Source organism: Phragmites australis, chromosome 24, assembly GCF_958298935.1.
Source record: "Phragmites australis chromosome 24, lpPhrAust1.1, whole genome shotgun sequence".
Taxonomy (NCBI): domain Eukaryota; kingdom Viridiplantae; phylum Streptophyta; class Magnoliopsida; order Poales; family Poaceae; genus Phragmites; species Phragmites australis.
The window spans coordinates 1,072,066-1,090,476 of NC_084944.1; the positions used below are offsets into that span (position 1 = coordinate 1,072,066).

At 42.8% G+C, this 18,411-nt stretch overlaps 1 protein-coding gene across 1 annotated transcript; it reads right to left on the bottom strand.

Moving 5' to 3' along the window:
• Positions 1–1,546: 1,546 nt before the first annotated feature.
• LOC133907900 (uncharacterized) lies at positions 1,547–2,566 on the bottom strand. Its single transcript, XM_062350005.1, has one exon. The coding sequence runs from the start codon at positions 2,447–2,449 to the stop codon at positions 1,826–1,828; it is 624 nt and encodes a 207-aa protein (XP_062205989.1). The 5' UTR covers positions 2,450–2,566; the 3' UTR covers positions 1,547–1,825.
• Positions 2,567–18,411: the final 15,845 nt, after the last annotated feature.

Consider the following 18,411-nt stretch of genomic DNA (forward strand, 5'->3'; position numbering starts at 1 on the left):
GTTGTAGCCGCAGCTCGTGGGATCATGTGGGCCGTCGACCAGCCTCCGTTTCGGCTAATGGGCCTCAAGTTGAACGTCAGCGTTATGCAGTAATGGGCTTCAAGTTCATGGCCTGGCGGTGGATCTCCCTTTGCAATCCGGAGGCCGTCAACGGGGAGAAGTCTGTTTAAGGAAGAATAGTGTTAAGTATCCATATAAGAATTATAATTTCAAACACAAATAAAGACTAAAAGTATCTAAATATGATTAATTATCTATAAAGACTAAAAGTATCTAAATATAGCACTAACTAATATAGCAGTGGTGCTTAAGTAAGCACCGTACTCTTCATCTAAGCAGATGTGTTGCTGCAGTTGAGAAACCCCCCCCCCCCCCTTTATTCCCATAAATGTCTCCTCTAAACACCTATTGTACATGCTCTTTCAATCCACCGACACAGCAGCCTGTTTCCTTCTTGGCCTCACGCCCTCACCAATCCCAGTTTCAGATTCATCCTCTGCGTGACTCTCCGCCCCCTCCTCTCTGATGATGAAGAGAAAGATAAAAGGACATTCAGATTGTTGGGTATGATCTGCAGCATGCGAACTGATGGAGCATCAAGCCAGTGATTGCTCTAACCACGGTGCAAATGCAGCGGGTTCGTCTTTCTTTGACCTGATGCTGCCCAGAGCAACTTCCTTCGTTGCAATCTTAGGCCATGCACAGCGCGGGGAGCTTAACGACAGCTAATTGATTCTGTTGCCACGGTGGAAACAAGCGCAGGGGAGAACAGCAGAAGCAAATTCTATAGGATTCGACCTTACAAAAGATTATCTCTCCTATGATAACACATGTCTACTCACTCTCTTTCTTCTTCAGTCTAACTATTAAATCACGTAATGGATGATATGGATAAAATCAGAGTTTTTCTGAAAAAGGTTTTATAGAATTTGCTAGAGCGGAGAGCTGCGGACAGAACCGACGCCCATAGGCGTTCGATGCTTCGACCAAACTTGCGGAGGCGGGTGCTTGGGCAAAGGTTAAAAGTGTGGCGTGTGCTTTGGACAGATTGACGCTTAAAGGGTCTCCTAGTTCAGAAGAAACAATAGAAGTTTTAGCGAGACAGACGGCGGACAAGGCATCAGCATCACTCAACGGAAAACGAGCTCACCGGTGAACTCGGCATATCTGGGGGAGGTGAGTTGCTCGACTCTACCGAGGCTTGACCTGCCCCATGTGGTGGCCAGGTGGGGCAGCGGTCGCCGGTCGGTGAGAAGAGCACTTCCAGCAGCAGGTTGGTTGGCTTGTTAGGTGCGCGCGCATGGTAGGAGGATGGAGGTGCACTTCTCCATCACTTGCTCTCGTCTCCATGACTCTCCATCCCTACAGCAGAATTCCAAGATCTGTGGAATCGATCAGCACTGTCGTGAATGCACAATTCATCCAGCACATTTGCACCTCATTTCTGTGCTGCGCTGCACCGTGTCCCGGTGCCCATTTGTTGCAAACACGCTAGAATGTATTTGATCAAATGGAGGAGCAGATAGAACAAGTTGGAGCACTAGAATTGATCAATGGGGGCATGCTTTAAGCCGTTTCTTGCAAATGTGTTTAGTCAGTACCCAAGGAATATGAGTAAAAGACTTCACAATGAGTCTCCTTGATCCTCATTCACTGTCACAGTTACTACTGCATTCTACTAATTGAACTTGTCCAAAAATTCCTAGGCTCACGGTATGAAACAAGAAGCAGGCAGACAGGTTTGACCAAGAATTGTTCCTATATTCCAAGACAATCGGAGCAGTAATCTATGATCATTACTAGGTCGTAGTAATACTGTAATTCCTCATTTGGGTGATCTTGGCGCTGCCGCCATGGACCGGCGCGTGGGTCCCGCCTCGACGTCGCCGTCCTCCTTCTTCTCCACGACCGCCGCCGTCTCCTCCTCCTTGCCGTTCTCCGCCGCGTCCGGGGAGGGCACCTCGAGGTCGTCGCGGACGCGGAAGGACGCGTGGAGGACGATGACCGGGACGCCCGCGGCGAGCGCGGCCAGGAGGTTGGCGACGGCGCCCGCGGCGGCGATGTCGGCGAGAACGAGCGCAACGAAGACGGCCGCGACGAGGCGGCGGTCGAGGAGCCTTCGCAGCAGGGCCGAGTTGGGGAACGCCCTGAGGAGGCCCCCGTAGACGAGGAGGCCCTTGGACGCCGCCATGAGGAAGACCACCGACGCGCGGTGCCGCGGCGCGAGCGAGGCGAGGAGGAGCGCCCACTGCAGCGCCGCGTAGTGGAACCGGAACGTGCGGAGGTTGCGCACGGCCCGCACCGCCGCGGCCTCCGCGTCGGCGGCCGGCGCGAACGCCGAGGGACGCGGCGCGAACCGGGCCAGCGCGCGCCGGAAGCCCCTGGCGCCCGCGCACGCCCTGTCGACCGCCGACGCCGCCGCCCGCCGGATCGCGCCGGCTGCAGCCATGGCCCGGCCGGCGAGATCTGCCGCGATTGCTGGGGTGGGCGCCGATAAATTACTCGATATGACACCTCGATTCGGCGTTTGTTTCGGTCGCTATATCTAGACGCGAGGTTGGGTTGGGTCAATGGCTCGAGACGCGTTTTTTTAACGGGTCGTCTGGGAATAAAGGGCCTCCGCGTGTGTTGCCAGAAACCGGGACTTTGCACTTGGTTCGCGTCCGTTTCGTTGGGTTTGGGCCCTCTTGCTGTTGGGGTCGCCAACAGGGTTACCGTCCAAAGTCGTGATAATATAAATCATTCTATAATTGAATTTGAATTAAAAAATCAAAAAAATAAAAATTTAAAATTTAAAAAAACTAGAGACAATTCTAAGACCTTATGTGAAATTTATTTTCAAAAATAATATCGTTTGCACCGTATTCTATAGGGAGGAAGTTTGAAAAAATAGAAAAAAATTGAAACGCGCAGCTCATTTATTAACTTACGTTAAGAAAAGCTTAACATGTAAACACATATTTTTCTTTTATGTAGGGCGTATCTTAAGAGAATCATTAAAATTGGTTTCACTTCATTTAGAGTTTTATTAATTTCTCCATAATTTTTACAAAGTACACAAGCATAAAGTAAATATGTTAAGAAACATCATTGTGATTAACTTTTTCATGTATACCATTATTTTCCTATATAAATCATAGTATAAGTAAACTAATAAAAGTGATTTCACTAATTTTGAAGGTACGATAGGTTAGTTATGAATTAATCTAGTTTCAATACATTTACACAATCTTGTATGTAATAATATCTATTTCATGAGTTCATATATTTTTAAAATATATAGGATCATGTAAGAAGACTAACAAAATTAGTTTCATAATTTTTGGATTAGCAAAGAGTAAACTATGCATTTAACTTGATTTAGCAAATACATTTTCTCAAAGAAAATATTCAAGATTTTTATGAGTATAAATACTTTTATCATTTAGATCATATTACAAGGAAACAAATAAAATTTGTTTCACTTGATTTGAAACTTAGATGAATTAGTTATTGATTTTACAAGATTAAACTATTTTTTTGTTTTTTTTAACTTCACTGAAATTCGAGAAAACTGCTCGATAAATCGCTAAAACCGAACGGTTACCAAAAATTCGGAAAATACAGAAAAATTGGTCGATAAATCGCTAAATGCGGTGGCAACTGTAGCAAACCAAGCGGTTACCGTTTGATCAGTTTGGATCGAATTCTCGCCAAATTTTAAATTTGATCGAGTAAATTTTGAGTGAATTCTCACTGAATTTTGCGTGATTATTGTGATGACCATAATTTTTCGATTACCACCGATGAGCGATTTTTATTGTCAAAACAAATTTGTAAACCTTAGACGCCGAACCCACCTGCTGCACACGCAGTGGCGTTTGGTTCCCTTCCTCCCAGGCTACCGTATACAACCATCTAGCAAGGTTGTCAATGTTATCCCTTGACGTTTTGGTTAACGTCAGAATTGGTTTATCTGGTCTCCATATTATCTTTGGCTACTGTTTGCTTAATGCGATGATCTTTAGTTATACGGTGTTTCTTAAGGTCTGTTTATTCGGATTTTTGCTTTTGATTTTTTTTAAAAATTGTGCTTTTGATTTATCTGAAAAACTGATTTTAGAAATAGGTTGTTCATTTTTACAATAATTTTTTTGCTTCTTAGCACATAGCTTCTTAGAAAAACGTCTCTCAGCGAGCTTATCTATTTTAGTTTATTTTACTCAAAAGCATACTTCTGATTTCTCCAGAAAATACTTCTCCAAAATCTCGTTTATTCTGACTTCTGACAATAACAGAAATAGAAAACAAACATAGCCTTAATATGTTATCTTACTAAGAATTTTGAAAAAAATCGTTATTTATTATTATGAATTTTAGCTATTGATTAATTGTATTTTACATGGACTCTTGGTTTAGGTATTTGATTTTTTTTCTATATTTGATACGGATCCATTATTTTTTCTATTCTAACATTCAATTATTATTAATTTTTATTTTGTTTGAACTCATTGTTCAGATATTTTGCTTCTCAAACCGTATGAAAGTCGAACTGTTAATTTTTCATATTTTTTATTTCATATTTAACTATTTATTAATTGTATTTGATATGAACTCTTTGTTTTAATCTAGACCGTTAGATATTTATAGTAATGAGTGGTCTAAATCCTTCTCTTTTTTTAGATTAACGTAGTAATTTCATGACATTGAGAGCGAACGTGGTGACTCCTTTCCCCCTCAAATATTAAGATAACTAGCCAAATAGTCCATACTAATAACGTGACCAGCCTCGCTGTAATATTTTATCATGATAATTTTTTATTAAAATTTGGTCTATTTAGCTTTTTTATTAGGCTACTATTATTTAGTTACAAAACGTATAAATGAGAAGAAGATATAAAAATTATGTTAGGGGAAGAGAAAATCATTTATGCTCTAAACTTGTACTCGAATAGTATATATGTATTGGTTCGGTTCGTATATATTTTGATCAACTATAAAAATTGTGCGTTAGGTGTAGACAGTCAAACTAAAATCATAATATGTTTGTTTTACATGCGTGTTGTGCCTTAACTGTTGCCTGCTTGATGTGATGATCGTGAGGTTACCAACCACAAGAAAAAGCGATTTGCGAAGAAGAAAATTTGAAGACCAAGTTCACTTATCTTTTTTCTGATCTGTCCTAATCTTGAGGTTGAGATTTATTTAAGGGAGGTAGATATGTCACACCTTGATTTTAAATTTTCTCAAATTTCTAAAAAATATTCCAAGATTTGATTATAGATTAAAATTAGAATAGGAAAAGGCAAATATTCTAAATTCAAGTTTAAATTTGAATTAGGTTATAAATATTTGTATGCATTCATGCTGGAAATATACATGTAGGGTTTTATTTTTGAGTTGTTGAGTTTCTCTGGATTTTCTTGGATTTTAGTTTAGCTTATTTGGGATTTATTTGAATTTATTTGAGCTATATTTAATTTTTAAAATATCAACATGTTTTCATGAGTTAATATTTTTATTTGGCCTCTAAATATTTTCAAAGGCTTGTCAGATTTTACAGAATTGTAGACTTCAATTTGTGTTTTATTTGGATTCTACTTGCTTATTTCATTTTCTAAAAATTTCCAAAAACCAAATAAAGGCCTAAACTCATTTTGGTATGGCCCATCCCCCTCTCTCTCCACCCCACTCTTTTACCCTGGCCTGGCCCACGAACAACCTCTTCTTTCTCCTCCACCCTCTCTCCCTCCTCCTAGCCCAACTGGCCAACCATCCCGCACTAGCTCGACCTTCTCTCCTCCGTCCACCCTTCCTCTCCCCGTGTGGGCTGCGTCCCGGCCCAGCTCAGCGCGTCACCACCCGGCCTACTCCCGCGCTCGCCATCCCGCCCACAAGCACCGCGCCGAAGACGCCCCCGCCGGTTCCCGCCTTCACGCTCGTCTTCGTCTCTGAGTTGACTTCACCGCTGCCACCGAGTCCGAGTTGGAATCTACCATCGCTCGAGGAGTCTTGGCCCGTCCCGAGCCTCCGCCCGCCTATATATTTCCTCCGTGACCCCCTCATGTTTTCCCATCAAGCCAGTCGCAGAATCTCGTGCATCTCACCAAGATTCAATCATCGCCGCGTCATTCTAGTATCGTCCAGCCTCACCTGAGCCCACCAACAGAATTGCATGCATTCACCAAAGCTCATGCCGCCGTTGCCTTCACCTCTTGACTGCCGGAGCTGCTTCCCCGAGGTGGTCTCGTGTGCTACCACCGCCTCTACCGTCGCTAGCACTATTCCAGTGCTTCATCACCCGTGGTAAGCCCCAGAACGGAGTCGCCATCTTCCTTTCATCATAGGCCGCCGCTCGCCATGGTGATTCGAGGCCGCCGACGAGGTTCCGACGAGAATTCGATGAGTGCGCCACCACTTTTCCCTCGGCTCCGTCGTTGTCTCCCATCTCCCTGGTCGTCCAATCTGTGATCAACTGTCTATATTAGATCATCAAAATACCTCTTTGCTAGCCAATCACAAATCGACACGTGCCACCTTCATAGATCTAGTCAGCATTTTTGCCACCTCACCTTGCCACATCAGCCAATCTGCACGTGTGTCAATCCCTATCATCTGCCATATCATCGAATCTAGCCCAGTTAGCAGCCCAATCAATAATTCAACCTTTTCCAGTTCAAAAACAACTCCAAAAATGCTAAGAATTAGGAAATTTTGCTTTTAGGACCTTGAACTTTTCTATAATTACCTAAAAGCCCCTGTCTTTTTATAATTTAGTCCCTAAACTTTTTTATATTTACAAAAGGCCCCCAATCTTTTTGTTTTATTCAAATTAAGTCATTTTCTTTTTTAGATTTAACTCTAAACTTATTTTAGCATAAAATTTTCGTTTTAGCCCCGATTTGAGTGATTCTTGCGCTCAAAGTTTTATGTGTTAATTCTCACAATTTTATAGTAGTTATTCCTCATTAACATCTAGATACCTGCAACATGGAGATATTATTTTAGTTGGTAAATTTATAGTTGTCGCAATGACATATAGGTCCTAATCAAATCTACATGTCATTGTATCACAAACATAAGTGTATTATATTAAAATAATATATTAATTTGTAGGTTACACATGTTAATGCTTCAGCGAATCTTTTCTTTGATTTCATGTTAATCCCTAGTTCCTATCTCTTAATCTTTCTTCGAAAGAGGTCCACTCAATTCTGTTCTTTTTGTCCAGCCAATCAAAGATCTCAATCTATCGTTTTATTCCTATTGTTTTTGCAATTTAGAGTTTATTTGGTATTCATTCGATGTTACTTTTATTTGTCGTTAGAATCCGCGATTAGTTGACAACACTTCAAATCTATTCAAGGGATTTCAAGATCAAGGTTTTGACAATACTGAACAGCATTGGGTAAAAGACAAGTGTACTTCTTGATCATATTGCTCCTATGTTTTAAACTATTTTGTTTTATAAAATTGTGTGCAGTGTTAATATGATGGGTAGTCACCTATGTTAGGGTTTACCTAAATATTTCCTTATCATCCCTTGCAACCTAAGTGGTTTATGGTTAAGTGTATTTCATGGGTGGAAGTGCTTAGCCATACTGTTAGGATATTGGATTATGTAATTAACATGACTAATGAACATATGCAACTATGGTAATGAATTTGAGGTAGCAACATGAAACCTTAGGTCTTTAGCAAAATGGTTTGGGATGATGGTCATGGTTATATTGTGTGTTTAGTATTTGCTTAAGTGACCTAATTAAGGATTGATTCGTGGTGTGACAACCCAAAAAGTAACATACCAACCACGAGCCCTTATGGGTGGGGGGTTGGCTTATTAAGTAGGATTCCAGTTTGTGCATGCCAAATGGTAGGAGTGGATGTGGTTTTGGTTAGTGATAGTGGATGTGTAGGGAAGGGATCCAAGATCATGTGAATCATCTGGTGCAAGAAGGGGTTTTTGGGTAGGACAGATGTGTCTATTCTATAACAACCTTGCAGTGATCTCCTGGCAATATACCTTAGGTAGTGTGTAAAGTGCTTGGCTGGCACTGCAACATGGAGAGTTTAGTCATCTGGTTGCAGGTGATGAAATCACGTCTCATGGGAAAAGCTGTGCAACCTTTGCATAGTATAAAATCTGATATATCAGTTATGCTCACGGTCATGAGAGACTTTGATGCTGACATGATTAGTTGGTTTTGGGATATGGTGGTGGAATGGTTTGGTCATGGTTATAGTTATAGTATGGTAGTACTGATGGTACTAGATGATTATAGTTTACAGAATGGTTAGCTTTGAGTGAAGTCTAATAGTTGGATTAAATGGTTACATTCACTTAATAAGTGTTCAATTTTTTAAAAGTTCAATTATTTTTTTACTCGCATTTACGTAAATATACCATGTGTTAGCCTATTCTTGATATAAGCATGCACATCATTATTCTTCTATATACTTGTTGAGCGTGTCATGTGCTCACACTTGTAATTTTTTTTATACCATACGACATGTGTGGTGCTGCTTAATGAGTGAAGATGTTGAAGATTATCAAGTTGAGATTGTGATGTTCTAGGCACGTGTCTCCCGGTTGGTTACCTGCAGTGTTGTTAAGCACCAGTGCTTCTGTTCCGCTGCAGATATCTTCATAGAAGATAATATATGTCAATTGTTGTAAGAGTTAAACATTTATTTATTTGAAAGTATTACTTTTGTTACATCACCGGTGATGTTCTTATGTGTGTTGAATATTCTGGATACACATGTCACGTCCTAAAATGCTAATTACATAATTAGGCATGCATAATCGCCATCGCATGTGCTTGCACGTGTTTGTCTATCTAAAACCAGTTAAACATGTCTCAAACATCTTAAAGATGGTTTAGAGAACTTTGGAGAATCCCTACATAGCTTAGAGAAGGAAAATAATAGAAGGAGGATGATGAGGGGAGACTTAGGAAAATTTCAGCAAAAGAATCCCCTCGCGGTCTGACCGGTGTCACCCGCGATCTGATCGCTAAATGCGCTGCCATGTGGGTTGCCACGTGGATTTCCCACGGTCTGACTGCACGAGCTCGCTTTTTGACCGCCAGCACACAGAGGCTCGAGTTGAGTGGATCGATCACTTTCTGTTGCTCTCTCCCTCTCACTTTTCTCTCACTCTCCCTCTCCCTCTCTCCACCTGACCCTAGAGAGAGAAAGAGAGCTCTACTCATTGCGTTCGAAGGCCGGAGATCAGAGGTGAGAACTCCCACGAGCTTTTCGGAGGACTTCCCAAAGTTTTCCCCCTCTTCTCCCTCACTGGAGACCTGTTCATCGACCGCAAGCTTTGCCACCACTCTATGAGCTGATCCGTGAATCAGAGCCTCTCCGGAGCTTTCCAATCTAATAGAAAGCTTCTATAAGCTGAGGTGAGCTATCTCCTACTATTTCCTCATTGTTTCTGAGCTCGATTCAACCCTTGTGTCATTTAGGCCCAAGTTCAATCTAGCCTAGATATAATCTATGTGGTATTTTTGAGTTTAGCTCGGTGAATAATGTCCAAATCACTTTAGAAACACTCTACTAGTCCCATAGAGCATTTTGGTACCCTTCGTTGTCGAAGGTCTCGCTGGAATCCTCGCCAGCGACCCCGCAAAGGCGCTACTGACAGGGTCTCGCTGTCTGACCACCGCTAGGGCCGGTCTGACCGCCAGTTAGGGCTGGAGAATCCGAGTTGAAAACTTGGACAAGAGTCTGACCGCCACTTGAGCCAGTTTGACCGTTGGTGGGCGGTCTAACCGCCATCATGCCTATGGTCAGACCGTTAGAGGCCAAAACTCTCTACAGGCTACTGGTCAGACTGTCACCTCTACATCAGTCTGATAGCTAGCCTATTAAAGCTAGGTATACTTAGGTTACCTTGTCTGAGGTTTTAAACTTTGAAACCCTAATCACTTAGCAGTCTTTTGCAAATGTTTTTAAAGCTTGGCGCTCTATTATACTTTAGACATGCATCATTTGCACATTTTCCCATCGTTCATTTGTTTATACATTGCATTTTGATTTGTTTAGCGAGCGTTGCGCCACCGGTCCAAGTGAGTGAAGGCGACGCCAACCTTCCAGAGTTTTGCAAGTGTTGTGCAGGAAGTATCAGGCAAACCCCAAAATAGCAAGGCAAGTATCTAAGTATATTACACCATTTGATTTGAATTGCGGAGTCTAAAATTGATAAATTATATTTATATAAGTTTGTATGTTTAATGAGTCGTATGGTCCTCTAGTCGTGTAGGTAAATGAGTACCCCTTGCAGGGTGTAAAAACAATTCGAATTACCACGCTTTCGGTCATGAGCATGCTTCTGTCCATTTGTATCGGTCGTAGAGTTATGAATGTGGGATGACATTATGGATGGTATGTTGGGTAATATTGATTTTCTGGGTATTGATGTATTACTATGGTTCTATTTACATTTATGTCCAGGTTGGTAGTTATATGTTTAGAAGGGTATATTGGTTATGTTTAGATGCTCACGCATGTATGTCTAGGTTGTTGGCGCATATATTTTAATCAACCTTGTGGCCTTTTTTCTTGCTAATGGTTCCATACATAATCCTTGGAGTCAGGTAATTTATATGTACCCTATATGGATTAAGTCTTTCGAGTACCTTTGTACTCTGGTGCTCTACAGGTTTTGTAGGTGGGGAAGATGCGGTATTTGGCTACTTCACATCCATCGATGCTAGCGGTGGGATTGAGTAGGCAACTACTTGGAGGTCGTGCTTTTGGGCTGAAACCTAAGAGCATATGACTTCACCCATCTCTTGTTGTCTTTAGCTTTTATATCTGCTATGTAGTTTTTCTTTTGGTTAGGAGTTGATCAGTTTTAATATCCTTCTAGATCTCTTTTGCTGTAAATTGTTAAACTTGGAAATGTTTAAGAATTTTTAATATAATTTAATTACTCGTTCTTTGTTAAGCTTTATTGTGATTGGTTATGTTGGAAAGGCACGTGTTCCGATCTTTGGCATAAAACACGTGTCAGGACTACCAGGATGATATTTTAGTTAATCGTTGAAGTCGTGATTTTATAGATGATCGACTTGGTGATTAACTAGAATATTATTTGGACAGTCCCCCCACAGTTGGTATCGGAGCTTAGTTTAATAAAGTAGCCTAAAAACACTTAGAACATGGATTAGTAAAATGTCAAATCCACTAAACAACCCACGAAAGTTTTTTTTGCCTCCTCATGATTAATATGTATGAACTTATCATATTATACCCCTAAGTGTAATGCCTTGATGTGTGCGATGCTTATGTCGTTTAGTTTCATGTTGGAATGTTCTTTTTTATGAATCATGTTGCATTGATGAAAAAGGTAAGGAACACATCCCAATGGCGGTAAATATCAGGGCTCAACCAGTGCGAGGTAGGATCCTGGTGTGTCCCGTACGGTGATGGTACGGGAAATGAATACGATAGCAATAACGTATGAACATCCACCATACGATGGTAGATATGGTCGTCTACTCATGTGGCGATTACATAGGGTGTCTTGTAAGGCGATGGTACGTAACATGAATACGTTGGCAACAATGTATGAAATAGTGATTGTGCAACTCACATCGTTCGCACGAGAAATAAAAGGTAGTGCGAAGGGTGATGGTTGAAAACTATTGTATGTATGAATGCCTGTGATCTTGATGTTTGTTACGGAGAGGCGCGTTAGAGAAAGAAATGTGTAGATAGGAATCGAGCACACCTTCATGTTCTATAGCTCAGATGCATGCATTTTTTTTCAAATGCACAGTGTTTTGGGTCAAGTAAATGATATCAAGCTAATGCTATTATACTAAGTCAGAATTTGACTTTTCCCTCTTCACTTTATCATCACAACAGGATGAGAACCCGCCAAAATCTCGAAGACCTTCCTGAGGGTTCCAATGAGAATAACCCGCCTCTATCGCCGAGTATAGCGGATGTTCTTATGCAAATCAAATAAAACCGCCAAGCCTAGACATGGCTCCTTATGTAGGAGGTGGGGCTAGGCGCCAAGATGACTACTTGGATTTTCTACTGACTCAGCCGCCTACCTTCACGTGTGCTGAGGACCCCATCAACGCTAATCATTGGCTTTGCAACATCGAGAAGAAGCTCGAGCTCCTTCGGTTTGAGGGCCACGAGAAGATACTCTTCACCGCCCATCAGCTCCAAGGCATGACGAGCGCGTGGTGGTCTAACTTTCTGGCCATGCACCCTGCCAATCACTGGGTGTCTTGGGCAGAGTTCCGCCAGGCATTCTGTGATTTTCATATTCCTAAGTGCTTTATGAAGATCAAGATGTGGGAGTTTGTGGACCTCAAGTAAGGAGGCAGATCGGTGATAGAGTATGTGCAGGTGTTCAACCACCTTGCACAGTATGCTCAGGATGAGGTCAACACTGATGAGCGGAGGCAATACCGCTTTGTGAATGGCCTCAACTCCAAGATGTAAGACCGGCTATCGGCGCATGAGTTCACCGACTTCAACAAGCTTGTGAGCACCTCTCACACAGTGGAGTTCAAGCTAAGGAAACACCAAGAGGAGGAGAAGCGCAAGACGGTTTCGTCGCATTCCATGAGCGGGGGCTCTCAACAAGCACGGATGGAGAGTCAACCCCCTCCATCTCACGTTTTGGCCTCGACTGCTCCATGGCCGATGTGGATGGTGCGACATCCATCCTTCTCCATTCTGCAAGGACAGCCTCCAAGACCTACTGGTTCTCAAGCGAGTGTGACTGATGGCTCTAGCGGCCCATGGTACTACTGTGGGTGCGTCGGGCATTATATGCGTGATTGCCCTTAACCGAAGCTGGGAGCCGTGGTGATCGCTCCAAGGCCGTCAGTATCAGCTCAACCCCCTCAGCAAGCCTCCCAAGCTATGCACGTCCCCAAGCGTGGCCAAGTGCGCTACAACATCATCGAGGAAGCTCGTGTGGAAGACAATGTGTTGATGGGTTTGTCAGTTGTGAATTCATACCCTACAATTGTGATTTTCAATTCTGGTGCATCTCATTGTTTTGTCAAGGAGAGTTACTTCTCGAGTCAATGCATGGTCACCAAGATTTTACCTTCCTCTTACCATATTGATGCACTCGGTGCATTGTTGAGAACCAACCGTGTCGTTCCTTTGGTTGAGATTCTAATTGAGGGAGTTTAGTTTTCTGCAAACTTGATCCTACTGGATACTAGAGGAGTGGATGCATATTGAGAATAAATTGACTTGCCAAAAATAAGGCCGTTATTGATTGTGCTCGTAGGACTGTCACTCTTAATGACATGTCTGGCACCTAAGTCCATTTGAAGCTAAAGGAGATCCATCCTTGCTTTTATGCCCTAAAAGTTGTCTCAGCCATGAATCTTCTGAGTATTTTGGTTGATTGTGAATTTCCTGATGTCTTTCCAGAAGATTTACCAGGAATGCTGCCCGACCGAGCGGTAGAATTCTCAATTGATCTTTTTCCTGGAATGGCCCCAATTTCGAAGAAGCCTTATAAGATGCCGCCAAATGAGTTAGCCAAGTTGAAGATATAAATTCAAGAGTTACTTTCAAAGGGCTTCATTCGCCCGAGCCCCTCACCTTGGGGATGTTCGACACTCTTTGTAAAGAAAAAGGATGGTACTCTGCGGATGTATGTTGATTACCGTCCGCTGAATGAGGTCAAGGTCAAGAATAAGCATCTACTTCTCAGGATTGATATTATGTTCGATCAGTTAACCGGTGCCCAGGTTTTCTCGAAGATTGACTTGAGACTGTGCTATCATCAAATCAAGGTCAAACTAGAGGATATTCCAAAGACAGCTTTCTCTACCCGCTATGCCCTTTTTGAGTTCACTGTCATGTCTTTCGGCTTGACAAATGCGCCACATTGTTCATGTATTTAATGAACACTATGTTTATGGAGAAACTTGACAAGTTTGTCGTGGTTTCATCGACGACATTCTTATATACTCCAAGACTGAGTAAGAGCATGCGGAGCACCTGTGTGTTGTACTTGGCCGCATTCGAGATCACCAACTATATGCCAAGTTCAGCAAGTGCGAGTTCTAGCTCAGGGAAGTCGCTTTTCTGGGTCATGTGTTGTCCGAAAATGGTGTCACAGTTGACCCGAGCAAGGTACAGGATGTGCTCAATTTTGTTCAACCAAGAATGTCACAGATATCCAGAGTTTTCTCTGACTTGCAGGCTATTACTGCGAGTTCATCGAGAATTTCTGCAAGATTGCCAAGCTAATGACTGAGCTGTTAAAGAAAGGGAGTGTGTTTGAATGGTCGAGTGAATGTGAGTTAGCTTTCAAAACCTTGAAGAAACTACACACGATCACTCCTGTTCTCGCTCAGCCTGAAGTGGACAAAGGTTTTGACGTCTATTGCGTTGATTCCTGCATAGGCCTCGGATGTATCCTTATGCAAGAGGGCAAAGTTGTAGTTTATGCCTCACGTCAGTTGAAGCGCTATGAGGAGAACTACCCAACTCATGACTTAGAGCTTACGATAGTCGTGCATGCTCTGAAGATTTGGTGCCACTATTTGCTAGGATATGACAGTGAACAAATATATCTTCACTCAAGCTGATCTGAACATGAGACAGCGAAGTGGCCTTCGACATCATGCATGAGGAATTGACTCTCGAGGGCCCACTGGCGTCAATTCCTCGTGCAGGTTGTCGAAGGCTACTTCGCGAGGTCTCTTTCTTAGGGCAAGTGCTTTCTTCTTTTTACCCCCTTGCGGTGAAGGGTTTGCGATTCTCCGCTTCCTTTGGCTGCCTGCGGCAGGTTCTCCATCGATATCGACGGTCGGGGAGCCCTCTCCGCCCTGACCCGATAAGGGCATGGTCACCTTCGATCTGTCCTTATAGGAAAGACCTCATATCTCAAAAATCTGGTTGAGCCACCGGCCAAGCCCTTGGTCAGCGCAGAGTTGGGCTTCGCCCTGGGTAAATTTCCCGAGCAGCAGCATGGCCTTAGCCTTCACTTTAGCTACCGTTAGGTCTTCCATAAAGCAAGCAGTGTAAGCAAACAACAGCCGAGGTGCATTTAGGAACGTGATAAAAGATAATACCTGTGAAACCTTGGAAAATAGGATAAGTGTGGTAGAGTCCCTCCGACCCTTTGTCATCGAATTCTGGGATGGTCGAGTCCTGGCTGAGGGGCCATACCTCGGATGCCACGAACTCCTCTACGAGATCGCGCGTTGTCAGATGCTTCGCGCACCTGGTGAAGGCCTCAAGTGCCGCCCTTTGAGAGACCTTTAGCTGTACATCGGGGGTGCGGTTCCCTTTCACTTCTTCGCACTTGGACACAAGAAACTCTTCTTGGTCCACCTTGTGGTAGAACCACTTACCATCCCTAGACTGATGGTCAAACAAAGAGGGTGAATCAGATTCTAGAGAACATGCTTCGGGCTTGTGCTCTCACATATAGGAAGAAGTGGGAGATATGTTTACCATTCACCGAGTTCTCATACAACAATAGTTATCAATCAAGTATTGAGATGTCCCCGTTTAAAGCTCTCTATGGTCATAGATGTCGAACGCTATTGAATTGGTCCGGATTTAGCGAAAGAGCTTTTATAAGCTCGGATTTAGTCAAGAAGGCAGAAGAGCATGTTCTGACTATTCGGAAGTGTCTCCTCACGGCTCAGTTACGATAGAAGAGCTATGTGGATTGCCGCTGGAGATAACTTGTATTCAAGATTAGAGACTTTACGTATCTCAAGGTTTCTCCACTCAAAGGAGTTCGATGCTTTCAAGTCAGAGGAAAGCTAGCACCTCGATATGTGGGATCATTCCAGATTGTTACCCTGCGTGGAGAGGTGGCCTATCAATTGGATTTGCATCCGTCCCTCTCCGTCGTTCACAATGTCTTCCACATGTCGCAATTGAAGAAATGCCTTCTAGTTCCAACAGAAATGATCGAAGTTGCAAACCAAGAGTTGCAGTCGGATCTTTGTGAGCGACCAAACCAAATCTTGGATGAAGCGGAACGCAAAGTCCAATGGAGCAACCACACCGAAGATGAAGCGACTTGGGAGCGTGAGAACAAATCCGCTCCGAATATCCTGAACTTTTTGATAACTTGTAAATACCATGTAATTTTTGCACATTGGGACATGTCACATGTCTATATTCATCGCTATGTTGAATGGAAGTTTCATTCCAAAGGTTGTGCCTAAAAACCACCCAACCGAGAGAGTCATGCTCCTGGTGGTCTGACTGCTGTTGGTCTGCCAGTTTGACCACCAGTGTCGTGTGAAACTCAAAACTCTCTGCTCCCTGGGCGGCCTGACTGCCCAAGGCCCGCGGTCTGACCGTTGGTTGGCGGTCTGACCGTCACCACACCGTCGATTTGACCATAAGAGCCCAAAACTCTCTGTATAGATTTCGATCGAACCGTTGTTTTCGCGGTCTAATAGAGATGCAGTCTGACCAGGCCTAGCTTTGGTTTGATCGCTAGCTTATGTGAAGGTTCCTCATTGTCTTTTTGTTCCATCGATGAAGGTCGACGTGATTCTTTCCCCAATAGCGGAGAATTCTTTTCCATATCATCACTAGCACCTTCTCCTTAAGTCTACCGAATCTCGAGACGAGTTTCTTCTTAAGGGGGGAGGGTTGTCACGTCCTAAAATACTAATTATGTAATTAGGCATTCATAATCGTCTTCATATGTGATTGCACGTGTTTGTCTATCAAAAACCAGTTAAACATGTCTCAAACACTTTAGAGATGGTTTAGAGTACTTTAAAGAATCCCTACATACCTTAGAGAAGGAAAAGAATAGAAGGAGGACGATGAGGGGAGACCTAGGAAAATATCAGCAAAAGAACCCCCTCGCGGCCTGACTGGTGTCACCCGCGGTCTGACCGCCAGGTGCGTTGCCAACAAACGGTTGGGGCTTATTAGGAAAGGTTGACACGAGTACCCCTCACGTGGGCCTATGTGGACACGTGAGCCGTATGGTCCTCTAGTCGTGTAGGTTAAGTAGTACCTCCTGCATGGTGTAAAAATAATTCGAATTGCTGTGCTCTCGGACATGAGCATACTTCTGTTCATTTGTATCGGTCGTAGAGTTACAAATATGGGATGCAGGGCCGACCCTGAGGGGGGTCGAGCGGGGCGGCCGCCCCAGGCCTCTACAATCGAAGGGCCTCTCTTTATGTATCTGTGTATAATATACATACCTAGCATTTTGTACGACAACAGATAGAACTAGATTTAATGTAGCAGCTAGGCTTAGTAGTCTGTATGGTAGGACGCAAGTAGCCTGGTTCCTCCGGTCCATAAAAATTCAAGTGACATGTCTGTCTAATCTATTTGGCTGTTTGCCTGTTTCATGTTTTCTTCCGTACAGACAGTTTATTTTCTTGCGTTCCGTGGGACCATGACTCCAAGGCGTCCCGCATGCCCGCAGCTTCCGATCTTTGGCATAAAACACATGTTGGGACTACCGGAATGATATTCTGGTTAATTGTTGAAGTCGTGATTATATAGATGATCGACTTGGTAATTAACTAGAATATTATTTGAACGGTTCCCCCACAACACATAAACCGTATCTTGTTTTATCCGTTAAAACCAAATATGATATACCACTTGTTAGAAATTAAGTATGATAGAATCAAACATGAGACACAATTTTTACATGAAAAATCCTTACGGAAAAAACCACATTGCTAATCGATGATCTTCATTATATTATGGATGTGTACAACGCAGTGAATTACAATGCGCTTCTCAACTCTCTTTACAGTTTATAAGGCATATTTATATTAGTGGACACATATGTCTTAAATTTAATATAAACTATTTTATAACGTGAGCCAAAGATGTTTCTTATATAATCTAATAAAAAATGGGATCGTTATTCAACGATGATGACTACCGGCTTAGCTTGTTGGCAAAAGTGAGAAACGATATCAGTTGCTAAGCATGGAATGACGTGGGGGTTTGGAGTTTGGACTTGGGAGGAAATCATGCCGTCCTTCGGTTCAGGTTGGCAACGACGCGGCATGGTCGTTCGCTAGTGTCATCACAAAGACATGACTTGACCTCGTACTTACGGACCACTACTACTCGTAGATTTCAACTGTATTTCTAGCTGAACTCCGAATCGTTGGTACTACTACTACTACTGTCCCATCGCACGTAACCATGCCGTGTCACTGCCGATTCTCGACCAGCTAGATGCTCATTTGCTTATCCGACGAACTGGCATCCATTTATCATTAGGTATCTTTAATAGTTAAAAACAGTATTAGTTCTTAATAAAAGAGTATATTTATTAAAATTTATATAGACTATGGTATTTATAATTTTTCATAATTAATAGAGGAGAGATATGCTAAGGTGAAACCTACCTATATTACAAATACTTAGCTCTTGATGATCCGTATAATTTTTAAAAAATATACTACC